At 40.4% G+C, this 13,353-nt stretch overlaps 4 protein-coding genes and 1 pseudogene across 4 annotated transcripts; 2 read left to right on the forward strand and 3 right to left on the reverse strand.

Moving 5' to 3' along the window:
* Nucleotides 1-4: 4 nt before the first annotated feature.
* LOC121752630 lies at nucleotides 5-962 on the reverse strand. The gene is made up of 2 exons (XM_042147748.1): nucleotides 127-962; nucleotides 5-8 (listed from the first exon to the last, which is right to left on the reverse strand). Exons 1-2 carry the CDS (start codon nucleotides 960-962, stop codon nucleotides 5-7), a joined length of 840 nt encoding a protein of 279 aa, XP_042003682.1.
* A 2-nt stretch (nucleotides 963-964) lies between these two features.
* On the reverse strand, nucleotides 965-2,183 carry LOC121752631 (putative late blight resistance protein homolog R1B-17). Its single transcript, XM_042147749.1, has 2 exons — nucleotides 1,278-2,183; nucleotides 965-1,231 (listed from the first exon to the last, which is right to left on the reverse strand). The coding sequence occupies exons 1-2, from the start codon at nucleotides 2,181-2,183 to the stop codon at nucleotides 965-967; spliced, it is 1,173 nt and encodes a 390-aa protein (XP_042003683.1).
* A 1,396-nt stretch (nucleotides 2,184-3,579) lies between these two features.
* LOC121752632 (putative late blight resistance protein homolog R1B-8) lies at nucleotides 3,580-4,992 on the reverse strand. The gene has a single exon (XM_042147750.1). It carries the CDS (start codon nucleotides 4,990-4,992, stop codon nucleotides 3,580-3,582), a length of 1,413 nt encoding a protein of 470 aa, XP_042003684.1.
* A 942-nt stretch (nucleotides 4,993-5,934) lies between these two features.
* Nucleotides 5,935-10,235, forward strand: LOC121753265 (probable serine/threonine-protein kinase WNK3). Its single transcript, XM_042148497.1, has 9 exons — nucleotides 5,935-5,998; nucleotides 7,151-7,251; nucleotides 7,420-7,457; nucleotides 7,538-7,765; nucleotides 7,856-8,079; nucleotides 8,159-8,316; nucleotides 8,632-8,809; nucleotides 8,895-9,029; nucleotides 9,108-10,235. The coding sequence occupies exons 1-9, from the start codon at nucleotides 5,992-5,994 to the stop codon at nucleotides 9,944-9,946; spliced, it is 1,908 nt and encodes a 635-aa protein (XP_042004431.1). The 5' UTR covers nucleotides 5,935-5,991; the 3' UTR covers nucleotides 9,947-10,235.
* A 358-nt stretch (nucleotides 10,236-10,593) lies between these two features.
* On the forward strand, nucleotides 10,594-12,311 carry LOC121750678 (annotated as a pseudogene).
* Nucleotides 12,312-13,353: the final 1,042 nt, after the last annotated feature.

Genomic DNA, 13,353 nt, shown 5'->3' on the forward strand with positions numbered 1-13,353 from the left:
AAGCTCAACTTTGTCAAATTTTGTGGAAAAATTGACATTGGAGCCAGCACGGGAACAACCACCTCAGGATTCGTTATGACACATTTGAGTGATATTAGGTTGGTGAGATGGGGAATGTGGTCAAACACGCTTAAGCTGCTACCAATATCATCATCTTCCAAACTAATCTGGATTCCTAATTTCTTCAGATTAGGAACTGATTTTAAAATGGCCGCATTGCAACTCTCAGCACTTACACCTGAAAGTGTCAACAAGCTTTCCAAGGAAGCACCGCAAGGATCTGGCAAGTCACTGCCGATGACCTGAAGTTGCTTCAGTTCCTTCATATCCCATATCTCCTTGGGCAGGTGCAACGGGCCTTCACTCGACTTGATGCTCAAATGTTGACAGACAATCAAGAACTCAAGGTTTGCGAGCTGGGATATTGAAGCAGGGAGCTCCCCGTTCAAAGTGAAAGCTAGGTATCTTAGTTGTACTAATTCCAGAACCTCCATTGGGAACTCGTAGAAACGGATTGTAAGAGCATCGAGTTTCCGAAGCAATCCCAAACCAGAACATATCGGCACTTGATATTTCTGATAAGGCCCATAACACAGGAGGGAATGTGCAGTTGTTGCACACTTCTCCGCAACTGATTCACACACTTCTATGATGCCAAATAGAATGTTGTTGTGGAAGGATAGCCTGCATTGGCTTTCAACTCCTTCTTCAAAAGCATCACTGATAGTTTTCAAGACATACGAAAATTTGATCTTCATAGCTTCTTGGTTAGACAAGTGCCATAGAGAAGAATGAAGGCCACAAGTTTTTATCTGTTTAGCACCTAATCGCCCCGAATGATCTAGGGTGGTTTGGTAGACCATGACAAGACTATTTGAAACAAGCTCATCCAAACACTTCTCTGCACTAGGATATAGAGATTCATGTGCATTTTCTTCAAGAAATCCATCTACACGCCACATGTTCATGAGCTTGGATCGTGATACGTGATCATTCCGAGGGAAACTCCCATGTAGAGAAAACACATTTGCAGAAGGCGAGGTAAGTACTTGTAACTCGGAAGTAACACCTTTGATATATCATGATATGCATCCATGAAAATAGGATGATTCTTATGAGCTGCAATCTCACCCCAGCATTCCACAGTCCTCTCCTCTTTGGCTAACAGGTTAGCAACCGCGACAATCATGAGAGGTAATCCATCACATTTCTTCGCGATTTTCTTCCCAACCTTCTCAAGTTGGAAAGAGCAGGACTTTCACCAAACACCTTCTCACTGAGAAGATCCCAACTTCTTCCTCATTCAAAAATCTCACCATCATCACATCTTTCGAATGCCTAGCACCATAATCATCCAACTGCTGCAGCCTTGTCGTAAAGACGACCTGGCTTCCATTAGTCTCGTCGTGTAGAGCACTTTTCAGTTTCATTTCTCTCGTGTGGAACGGAGGATGCAGGTGATACATCATGTATCTGTCCCAGACATCATCCAGCACAATGAGGTATCTCTTATCCTTCAAACTCTCTTTCAACCGCATAGCTATTGCATCTTCATCTCCTTCCACAACGGTCTCACCATTCAACTCTGCCAGAATTCGCCTTGGAATCTCCTTGAATCGGCTTTCTTTGCCTACTTTCAGCCACACACGACAGTCGAAGTGTTCCTCCGTTTTCGGATCTTCGAGAAGCGTCCTAGCAAGAGTAGTTTTGCCGATGCCAGGCATCCCAACTAGGGCAGTTACCTGCGTGCTCTTCAACCAACTGATTCGGAGCCTATGCTTGAGTTTATTGAACTCGTAAACTAATCCAACCATCTTTTCACCGCAATGAACGTCACCTTCATCTTCTTCATCGTCCTTGGGCGAAGAGTTGTACAATTGTTGGACGTATTTCTCCCCCATCGATTTCAATTGAACCAATCCTTGATTTATTTTCTGTATAATCTGCTCTTCAGATTGTTCGGCAATTTGTTTGACCTCATTATTTAACCTAGATACTTCATATCTGAATGTAGTATCTGCTCTGCTCCAAGGTATTAATCTTTTGGTGATTTGTTGCAAGGAATCCATTTCTTTGATTGCAAATTGCAAGATTTCCCGAGATGGAGCAGCAAGCGAATTCCCATGAGAGGTTAGAAGATCCTCAATCTCGCGCTTGAGAAAACTGACCGCAGCAAAAGACATCTTCTGTTCCCCTGTCTCTAGATAGAGTGAGCGATGAAAGATGAAGATGCAATTAGAGTCAACTCTATGGAATCCAATAATAATAGTTGTCGGGCGGTCAGTCCATACGGTAATCGTCAATCCACATTATTTAAAGAATACCATAATCTACTCTTCAAAATATTGTCCAAGTTTGACTTAAGCACAAGTTTTAAGAAATATAAACAATGAGTGAGTTAAAAGTTTTAACTGAACGAATGTCTCACATTTATTTATTAGTTTTAATAGAATGTGAGTGTAAAAAGTTAGTAGAAAGTAGAGACCATTTATCAAAAATAGAAAAGAAGCAAAGTGGACAACCTTTTATGGACAAATCAAAATGAAAAAACTGGACAGCATTTCACGGACAGAGGCCAATATTTAACTCGCGTGATTTTTAATGGACCGTGGAAGGTAGGTTTTACTTTATTACTAATTACTAATTTTGTATAATAAAAAGTGAGTAAAAAAAAGTTATTGAATTATATTCATATATTAAAAATGAAAAAAGTAAATGATTTGTTAAATTGGGTCGTGGACGTAAGAAGTACTCCATGGTACACATTTTTTACAAACTATGAATTTCATGTTAATAATATGGCGATAAGACCACTAGGTTTTGTCCAAATTTGATATCTTGCTGTTAATTAGGATGATAATTATTTTGCTTTTTTACTGGATCTCATTTCAAAGCTTCGAGTATGCAATTGATTTAATGATCCCGATATATAATTGAACTATTTGAACTGTGTAATTTGTGTTTGAGTGACTGAACAAGAGAGGCCATATATAATATATAGACAAGTGTGTCTTCCCATTTTTATTTTAACTTTTTTCATTAGGCAGATGAACACATTTTTTTCTCTTCAACTAACTGCTGCAGGTTTACATGGCTCTTGGTTGAATTTGTTTTTGTCATTTTGAAAATGTTGGTTGTATTCTCTACTACTCCTACTATTTACCTTGTTTGATGGGGAACTCAAGTTAAATTGATGCTATACTTTTTCAGTTTTTTGCTTTCAACCCATTTTTTTTTATAAATTGAGGTAATAACATCATTTTTCTTTACGACGGCCATAACATATTTTATAAGGAAATCTAATATTTACTCGCAATATATAACAAAGTACACGTTTTATCCACAGTTACTCACATACAAATAACTCTAAAATAAAAATAATTTTAAACATAGGAAGAGTATAAAATACAAATATCTCAAAGAAGAGATGATTATAAATTAGGGAGTCATGACTTGAGCTTCTTATCAAGCCATGAATGGTGAATATAAATACTGGGGTCATCAAATTCCGGATGAGAGGAGTAACACTTTATTATGTGCCTAAGACAAGTTTCAACTGAAGGGTTGCTGTCAACAACTTCAATTATGACCAAATCTGCCATGAATCTCTTCCAACAAATGGCAATGTTTTATGCTCAAATAGTAGAGGTTTGGGCAGCCTCCCTCTCTCACTTCCCACTTCACCAAATCAGTGTCTTCAATCACAAGATACCCAAGTTTTGCAAATCTTTTCTCTTCAACTATCCATGTCCGACCTTGAAAGGCATAGCATCGCAATTTGAGTACTTCAAGATTCGGCAATGATCCAATCACACTCATATCTTCCCAAGAATATCCCAACCCACTCAAATGCAGCTTCTTAAGAACTGTCAACGATGTTGGAAGAGGATGCGGATGGAGAAGTGTTTCGGTCATGAGGTCAGGATTCACGACTACACATTTGAGTATCTGCAGTTTTTTGAGATTAGAAATTTGATCAAGGAAACTCAATGCCTCAGCAGCATCAGGCTCCGACTCAATTTGAATTCCTAACTTCCTTAGATTAGGAATGGCTTCAAAAATCGCCTTTGTGCAACTAAGAGTGCTCACATCTAAAAGTGTTGTGAGGTTTGGTAAGGAAGTGCCACAAGGATCTCGTAGATCGCTTCCCACAACCTGAAGATGCTTCAGTTCCTTCATATCCCATATCTCCTTAGGAATGAACGATGGAGCCTCAAAAGGCTTGATGCTAAGATGTCGGGATATAATCAAGAACTGAAGGTTCCAAAGTTTGTATATGGAAGAAGGGAGATCCCCATCACAAGTGAGGGCGAGGTACCTCAATTGAACCAGTTTCACTACTTCAATCGGGAACTCATAAAATCGGATTGTAAGAGCATCCACCATCCTCAATAACCTCAAACCAAAAAAAATGGGAACTTGATAACGACAATATGGACCAAAACATAATAGAGAACGAGTGGTTGATGCACAGCTATCCTCAATCAAGTTACGAACATCTTTGATGGCAAATAAAATGTTGTTATGGATGGTCAGTCGCCGTTGGCCTTCTATACCCTCTTCAAGATCATCATCACACTTATGTAACATATGGAAGAACTTGTTTTTCTTAGCTTCTGTTTTGCAAAAATGCCACACAGAAGTATGAACCAAGCAAGATTTCACCCCAGAGGATTTAATGTTCCAAATTGTGCTTTCTTTATGAAGCAAAACAAGATTATTGTAACTGAGAGCTCTCAAACATTGCTCGCTATATTCATTTTCAGTTTGCCATCCCAACGGCTCAGGAAATCCCTCAGCCGCCCACATTATCACCACCTTTGATTTCAATATCTCATAATTTTGAGGAAAAACTCCCATATAGAGAAAACACGGCCTCAACACCTGAGCCAAGTACTCGAAACTTGGATACAAAACCTTTGATATTGCACCATATGCATCCATAAAAAGCGAGTTCTTTTTCTCCAATACCTCACTCCAATACTCAGGCATCCTCTCTACTGCACATAAGAGGTTTGCCACCGCCACAATCATAAGAGGAAGGCCTTCACACTTCTCGGCAATCTTCCTTCCTATCTTCTCTAGCTGATAGGGGCATAACTCTTCTCCAAAAGCCTTCTCACGAAGAAGATCCCAACTTTCTTCCTTATCCACAACCTCATTTTCACAACTCGATCGACTTGGTCTAACCTAGTTGTGATCTAGATTTTCCCTCCATTATTATCATCATCTTTAAACAAACTATTTTCAACTCGTTCCAAACTTGTTTGTCCCACACATCATCCAACACAATGAGATGCCGGCTAAATTCCACGAATGGACGTCATGGGAGATGATATCCGCCATTTGTAACCGGAAAAAAAACATTTCCAGTGATGGGAAAGACGCGTGAGCCTCTCGCGTGTTAGCCTTGGATACACGCGAGAGCCTCTCGCGTGTTTGATTAAACACGCTTCAGCCTCTCGCGTGTTCAACCTCCTTTGTTAATTTTTCCAGATCGGGGAAATCGTAGCGGAGGTTTTCGTGATTCTGGTTTGCTTGTTTGAGCTTGGATTTTGAAGAATCGCGGATCTTCTCTGACCATACGATTTCGATGACGTCTTATGCTTTGTATGCGAGGTCTCTGATTCTGTGTTCCAAACTGCTTGGTGTCTTTGGAAAATCTGGAAGAACTGCTTGCAGGAAGGAGGCATTTTTGTGGATTGATTTGATTTAAAACACGCGAGAGGCTGAAGCGTGTTTATTCAAACACGCGACACGCTTTCGCGTGTATCCAAGGCAAACACGCGAGAGCCTCACGCGTCTTTCCCATCACTGGAAATGTTTTTTTTCCGGGTATAAATGGCGGATATCATCTCCCATGACGTCCATTCGTGGAATTTAGCCATGAGATGCCTCCTACCTTTCAACCTTTCTTTCAAATAATCACCAATCTTTCTCACCTCTTCATTCATAATCATTTCAACCATGTTAGCATCAAATTGAGCTACAATGGCAAGTAAGATTTCTTTCAACTTCCATTTTCTACCTACTGCAACCCAAGCTCGAAGATCAAACTGTTGTGAAATATCTAAATCGTTATAAATTTCATTAGCAAGTGTAGTCTTACCGATTCCAGCCATCCCAGTTATAGGGGTCACGAAACGAAGCCCATCGACACGTTTAAGCCGATTTTTGATTTCCAGAAATTTATCACATAATCCAATCAACTTCGATTCATTTCCACAAGAATCAATTCTTGTCAAAACAATAGGTTCATCACAATCACCATCATCTTCTTCGATTTCTGGATTGTCTAATTCTTTGATGTAGTCCAGCTCCATCTCCTTCAATGCTTCGACGAGGCACAGAATCTCGTGCTCCGATTCCAGGAGATTTATGTCGAATTGATTCCAATCTCCGCTAGTTTCTTCTTCAGATTGTGTGAGAATCTGATTTGAAAGGTCGGATTCCAGCAAGTCTTCGAGTTTGCACACCGCCTCTCTGATTTGCTCGTCAAGAGCGTTGATCTTCTTCCTGCTAATGCTCTTGCTTCCGCCATCCAATCGTATGAGAGTTTTCCGCAACGACTGAAGCACGTTGCTTGCAGATTCTATGATCTCTGCAGACGGGGGAATCAACACGATTTGAGATGAATTTAGGAGACGTTTGATTGTATGCTTCAGCGAAATCACACTGGCGTATGCACCCATCTCTTACTCTCCATCAATTTTTGGTGGTGTATAAATATTCCGTTTTTTATTTGTTAAACAATGTTTTCATTTAAATCATGATTAAAAAAATGTTAACTCTCCTTTTGTTAAAAAGTTGTCATTATAAACTAATCATTCGTTCTTTTTATAATTATTTTTTAAAACGCTTTAAATATTACTATAACTTTAAGATGAAAACCACTTAGAAAAGATAATAGAAAGTTAAATATACATATGCATAACCGACGTAGATTCGCTCCAACCCAACAAAATCCAGTTTACGTCAATCCAAACAAATTTCATACGTTCGCAAATTCGAGTTATCACTGTTTCATTCATCTAAGCGCGAAATATTGGAATTAAAATACAATTTCGGCCATCGGATTGTGGCAAAGAGAGTAATTTTCAGTAGTAGATCTGAATCAGATTACGTTTTTGATTGGTTGCGTTTGAATTAGGCGCGAAAATGGTGCAAGACTCGGCGTCCGAGGCCGGATCGGACGATTGTGATATTGTGCCCGAATTCGTCGAGGTGGATCCCTCCGGTCGCTACGGTCGGGTTCGTGCAATTTCTTTAGCTCGTGTATTATTTTGTTGATGAAGATGGATAATGTTTCGTTCCTTAATGTTGTTGTGATTTTGTGTTCTGGTGTTCAGCTTTATTGTTTTGTGTTCTTGTTGGCGGTCAATTAGTTAATTTAGTTATGTTCGTGTTGGTTTTTTGCAGTATAAAGAAGTGCTAGGAAAGGGGGCTTTCAAAAAAGTGTATGGAATTTAATGTGATTTGATGATTTCTGATTTTCATTTAAGTTTTGTTTATCCTTGATTTTACTGGTGGAAATTAGATATAGGGCTTTTGATGAGTTGGAAGGCATAGAGGTGGCTTGGAATCAGGTGAAACTTGCTGATCTGTTGAAAAATTCTGTTGATTTGGAGAGGTTGTTTTCTGAAGTGCACCTGCTCAAAACTCTCAAGCATAAGAACATTATCAAGTTTTACAACTCGTGGGTCGATACAAAGAACGAGCATATCAACTTCATTACTGAGATTTTCGTGTCTGGGACTCTAAGACAGTATGTTGGATTTTCAGTTGCTGCGCTATGAATCTTTTGATATCCTTGAGTGGGAGCTTAGAAGCTCGAACTGGTTTTTGTGTTGTTTAGGTATAGGAAGAAACACAAGCATGTTGATGTGAGGGCATTGAAGAAATGGTCTAGGCAAATCTTAGAAGGGTTGTCATATCTTCATCGTCATGATCCTCCAGTTATTCATCGCGACTTGAAATGTGATAATATATTTGTCAATGGGAATCAAGGAGAGGTGAAAATTGGTGATCTTGGTCTAGCTGCTATCCTAAAGCAAGCTCGTTCAGCTCACAGTGTTATAGGTAAGTTGGTTGAATATAACTTCAATTTGGCGTTATGCTTGAATTTTATGGTTAAGGTGACATGTGATTCATGAGATAGGTACTCCGGAATTCATGGCACCGGAGCTTTATGAGGAAGAATACAATGAACTTGTAGATATATATGCTTTCGGTATGTGCTTGATAGAGCTAGTCACCTTTGAGTATCCGTATGTGGAATGCTCCAATGCTGCTCAGATATACAAAAAAGTGACAGCAGTAAGTCTATATTGATTTTACTCTGCAGTTTCTTTATTTATCTTTCGTGTGTCTGCTTTAAGGGGAAGCTTGTATGATACCAAAATTATTACCTTGAGCATTTATTATCTGTTACTACAGAAAAATAAAAGAAAGAGTAGGAGTGAATAACCAGATACAGGAACAGGATTAAACCGAAGAAATGATGACACACAATATTACTAAAGAAATTGGGTTTCAAGTCATGATATCTTTCTCTGTTTCTTGCCTTGTAGCTGGACACATTCTTTGATAGTCTAAAGGTCCCTTTCACTAAATTCTTGAATTGTTCAAAAGGGGATCAAGCCTGCATCATTAAAGAAAGTGAAGGATCCTGCTATCCGGGAGTTCATAGAAAAATGCATCGCAAAAGCACCTGAACGTTTGTCAGCCAAAGAATTACTGATGGATCCATTCTTAAGATCTGATGAGGAAAGTTCAGGTTCTTCACTGTGGCCACAATCTACCGATGCAGGTCCAGTTGTAGCCTTTATTCGGTTCTAACATTTTTCGCTTTGTGGTTATAATTGGAAGTGTTTTCCATCATTATGTATTTGTAGGTGATAATGGCAACTGGTTTGACATTGGTGCAAACCAAGATTCTGGTTTTGAGGGTAGTCGAGACTTCACACTGCAGGGTCATAGGAAAGACCATAATACGATATTTTTGAAACTTCGAATAGCAGATGCATCAGGTTATTGATATCACCGTTTCCCATTTGCTGCAATTAGTTCTTCTTGTCATTGAATGCACAGTGAATTACTTTTTTCAGGTCATATACGAAACATTCACTTTCCATTTGATGTCGAGGAAGATACGTCCACTGCTGTTGCTAGTGAAATGGTTGAAGAGCTGGATTTGACAGATCATGACGTCTCAGTTATTGCTGATATGATCGATTCTGAATTCCAATCCCTCATTCCAGATTGGACACCTAGAGGAACTGCAAACAGCGGCAGTTTTAATGGTCAAACAATGATTGAATTTGGTGTACTTGGAACACACGGAGACATGTCTTCCAGTCCCACGATGCATGAGAATCATCCCTCTGGCCCTCTTGTTTTGGAAAGACTCCCCTCGGGTAGAAAATATTGGTCTGATTCGCCCAAAGCCTGTGGCGGATGCTCACCACTTAAGGCAGGGCCGTCTAACTTGATGTCTGCTGATTCAACCACGTCTGGAGACAGCTGGTCTGAAGTGACGTCACGATCACCATTCAGCCATAAAGATAATAACACCTCTCACAATGTTTCGCTTCTCAGTCACGTGGGGTATGACTCTGATCACGAAGATGACAGCAAGCAGGAACCAAATTCTGCACCTAGCGGGTTACAATTTAATGAAGGTCACCGGCTCCTTGGTCCACCTGAAAACAGGAATCCTCGCCAATTGGAAGAAAAAGACAACTCATCTCCATGTGGAAGTGACGCGGGTGGCATCAAAAGTGTTCTAAAGAAACTCGACTCTGTGCTGGACGAGCAGTACAAGGAGCTGAACGATCTGAAGCAGATGCACAAAGAAGCCGTTTTGGAACTTCTGAAGGACGTGCCAAAGGAGGCTCACCACAGGATTACTAGAGTGTGCAACGCAAAGATATATGGCACGAATTGAACAAGAAGCTACACCTCTTTTGTGTTTGAAAGAAAATTAGTTTTAGATGTTTGTGGGAAATTATCATGAATCGAGATCAATGTCGACTGCAACTGCTTTGTGAAGATGAAGCGAAGCTGATAGAAGAATAACGTGTAATGTATTCCACCAGATGTATCTTGTTTTCCCAACGGAGGCTGTTGTATTACTTTGCTATACAGGGAAGCTGCTGTTCTCTCTCTCTCTTTTTTTTTGTCTTCCCTTTTCAGAATGGTCTAAATTTGCTATTTGATCATCATACTTATGTAAATGGTTCAATTGGTTTAGCAATTCATGATAAAATCTTTAATGAATACGCTATTAAAAATATATTTGAGAATAGTTTCTATCAAAACTAAGCGAGCTGTAGACACTAGAGAATAGTTTTTTAAATTTTTTACACCCCTCAAAGCAGTTATTTTGAATATCAAGGACCAAAATACAATTTTGTAAGAGTTTGGGGGGCCTTTGTGCAGTTTGAAGCATGCTCATTTAATAACAAGAATGCGTCCATGCAAGTGATGCAACTGAAAAACATTACTTACAATTGTGATGCTTTAAATTGCAATTATAAAAAATTCATGTGTTAAAATGAACATGATTCACAAATTTTGACTAATTAAGTTTTAGGGGTCACCAATATACAGTAACAGTCTTCCCTCTTTCTATAGAATCTCTCTCTCATGGCCTCCATCGCCGCCGTTTCGTCGATCACAAAGCTCACACACATTCCCACACCTTCTTTCCCAAACACCAAACCCTCTCCAAAATCCTCTAAATTCGCTCTCATCTCCTCATTCACTCCCTCCACCAACTTCAATTTCAATTTCCACATCGTCGCCGCCGCCCCGCTCCGCCGCTTCTCCGTCCGCGCCGCCCGCGGAAAGTTCGAGCGGAAGAAGCCGCACGTCAACATCGGCACGATCGGCCACGTCGATCATGGAAAAACCACCCTGACCGCCGCGCTCACGATGGCGCTGGCCTCCCTTGGAAACTCCGCCCCGAAGAGGTACGAGGAGATCGACGCCGCTCCCGAGGAGCTGAAGCGCGGCATCACGATCAACACCGCTACCGTCGAGTACGAGACGGAGAACCGCCACTACGCCCACGTCGACTGCCCCGGCCACGCCGACTACGTGAAGAACATGATCACCGGCGCCGCGCAGATGGACGGCGCGATCCTCGTCGTCTCCGGCGCCGATGGCTCTATGCCGCAGACGAAGGAGCACATTTTGCTTGCGAAGCAGGTCGGGGTTCCGAGTATGGTGGTTTTTTTTGAATAAACAGGATCAGGTTGATGATGAGGAGCTGCTGCAGCTGGTGGAATTGGAGGTGAGGGAGTTGCTTTCCACGCATGAATTTCCTGGTGATGATATTCCGATTGTTTCTGGATCTGCATTGCTAGCTTTGAATGCCTTGATTGAGAACCCTAAGATTAAAAGAGGGGAGAATGAGTGGGTTGATAAAATTTACCAGCTGATGAATGAGGTTGATAGCTACATTCCCATTCCGCAGAGGACTGATTTGCCGTTTTTGATGGCTATAGAGGATGTTTTCTCGATTACCGGCAGGGGGACTGTGGCTACTGGGAGGGTGGAGAGGGGGACAATCAAGATTGGGGATACAGTAGACATTGTTGGATTGAAGGAGACAAGGAGCACAATTATAACGGGCGTGGAGATGTTTCAGAAGACGTTGGATGAGGCCGTGGCCGGGGATAATGTGGGTTTACTGTTGAGAGGTATTCAGAAGGCTGATATTCAGAGGGGGATGGTGCTGGCTAAGCCTGGCACAATCACGCCTCACAAGAAGTTTATGGTGGTGGTTTATGTGTTGAAAAAGGAGGAAGGTGGGAGGCATTCCCCTTTCTTTACGAATTATATGCCTCAATTTTACATGAGGACCACTGATGTAACGGGGGGCGGTGGTCAGGATCATGAATGATCAAGATGAGGAATCGAAGATGGTGATGCCAGGTGATCATGTGATAATGGAGGTTGAGCTTATTACACCGGTTGCTTGTGAGCAGGGGATGAGATTTGCTATCAGAGAAGGTGGGAAGATTGTAGGTGCTGGTATCATTCAGTCGATTATCGAGTAGATATAAAGATAAGTTGTGGTTTATTGGGATTCTTTGGCTGCTTTGTGGATTTGGTTTTGACAGTGGTTGTAAGATCGCTTGATTTGTAATATAGGATTGGGGTTTTTTGAGGTTACATGTCTAATGCATTGCATTGCATATTAGTTGAGCTCCAGTATGTCATTATTATAATCCAATGAAAATTGTTCACTTGGTTTCGATTGCTTCTGTTATTAATAGCAATTGCTGTCACCTTAGCTTACTATATCTATATGAGGTTTATGATGCCCTTTTGGTGAACTGGCATACCTATATGTAATTTTTCTTTTCTTACTTGACATTTCATTAAATGAATTTGAATCTGTGTTACTTGAGCAACTATGGTAGTGGAGCTTGGAGAAATCTTCACAAAAAGTAGCCTTGCAGTATTAAGGTACATTATCTTTTGAATATCTTGCCTGTGGCTATGGATTGATTGGGAAATTTAACTACATGACTTTTTTTCCCTTTCTAGCGACTCTTATGCGACCCAGATATTTGGTTCATTATGCAACATACATGCTGTACAACATCATTGCTCTGGGAGGATAATCCTTGCATCAAATTTTGATCATCAGAAACTCAAAATGGGTGTATATCTTTTGAATTGAATTAGAGTCCCAATTTCTGCCTGAGATATCTTTGTAAATTTTCAGACTGATTTACTGAGATCTTGATTCGTAAGATTATCTGTTTACTGTTTTACCATCTCTAGAAGACAGCATGTATGAATTGAAGCTGCTGAAAACTAAGGTGACCGTTAAAATGAATCCCACACATATCTGAGTTGGAGGTGAAAGTCTGAAACTAATTTGACCATGAAATTAGATGAGCTATGACTAGTAAGAAATTACGATTCCCGTTTCTGCTTAGAAACAAAGGCTAAATTTAGTAAAACAAGATACATGATTCATGCATTGCCCTAAACGGCTAAACCATCAAGTATTATGGACAAGAACTGTAAAGAAGTAGAGACAAATCTGATAGGTTTATATTACTGATGTATAGTACTGGAAAATACCACTTAGAATTTCACAAGCTATAGATGCAGAAGATAGAGATCTTATTTATGTAAAATCCTAGTATAACACGATATCATCAAACACAAATATCTGTAAGCCTGTCATGACACTGAGTCAACTCAACTTTAGTCTTTAATTTGAAGGTGTCCCATTTGCAAAGTGCAAACCCCTTGTGCTTCTTCTTGATGAATCCATCTGCCTCCACATCGATCGACTTCTCCTCCGCACCATGCTTACCCGCCTCAGCC

The sequence above is a fragment of the Salvia splendens genome, chromosome 10, assembly GCF_004379255.2.
Source record: "Salvia splendens isolate huo1 chromosome 10, SspV2, whole genome shotgun sequence".
In the NCBI taxonomy this organism is placed as follows: Eukaryota; Viridiplantae; Streptophyta; class Magnoliopsida; order Lamiales; family Lamiaceae; genus Salvia; species Salvia splendens.

What these genes read in the sequence shown, in the direction of transcription:
- LOC121752630 (XM_042147748.1), bottom strand. Translation starts at nt 962, where the DNA reads ATGTGGCGTGTAGATGGATTTCTTGAAGAAAATGCACATGAATCTCTA.
- LOC121752631 (XM_042147749.1), bottom strand. Translation starts at nt 2,183, where the DNA reads ATGTCTTTTGCTGCGGTCAGTTTTCTCAAGCGCGAGATTGAGGATCTT. An exon ending in AAGAAGTTGGGATCTTCTCA is followed by an intron (nt 1,232 to 1,277) that starts GTGAGAAGGTGT and finishes CAACTTGAGAAG; the next exon opens with GTTGGGAAGAAAATCGCGAA.
- LOC121752632 (XM_042147750.1), bottom strand. Translation starts at nt 4,992, where the DNA reads ATGCCTGAGTATTGGAGTGAGGTATTGGAGAAAAAGAACTCGCTTTTT.
- LOC121753265 (XM_042148497.1), top strand. An exon ending in CCTCCGGTCGCTACGGTCGG is followed by an intron (nt 7,252 to 7,419) that starts GTTCGTGCAATT and finishes GGTTTTTTGCAG; the next exon opens with TATAAAGAAGTGCTAGGAAA. An exon ending in TCGAATAGCAGATGCATCAG is followed by an intron (nt 9,030 to 9,107) that starts GTTATTGATATC and finishes TACTTTTTTCAG; the next exon opens with GTCATATACGAAACATTCAC.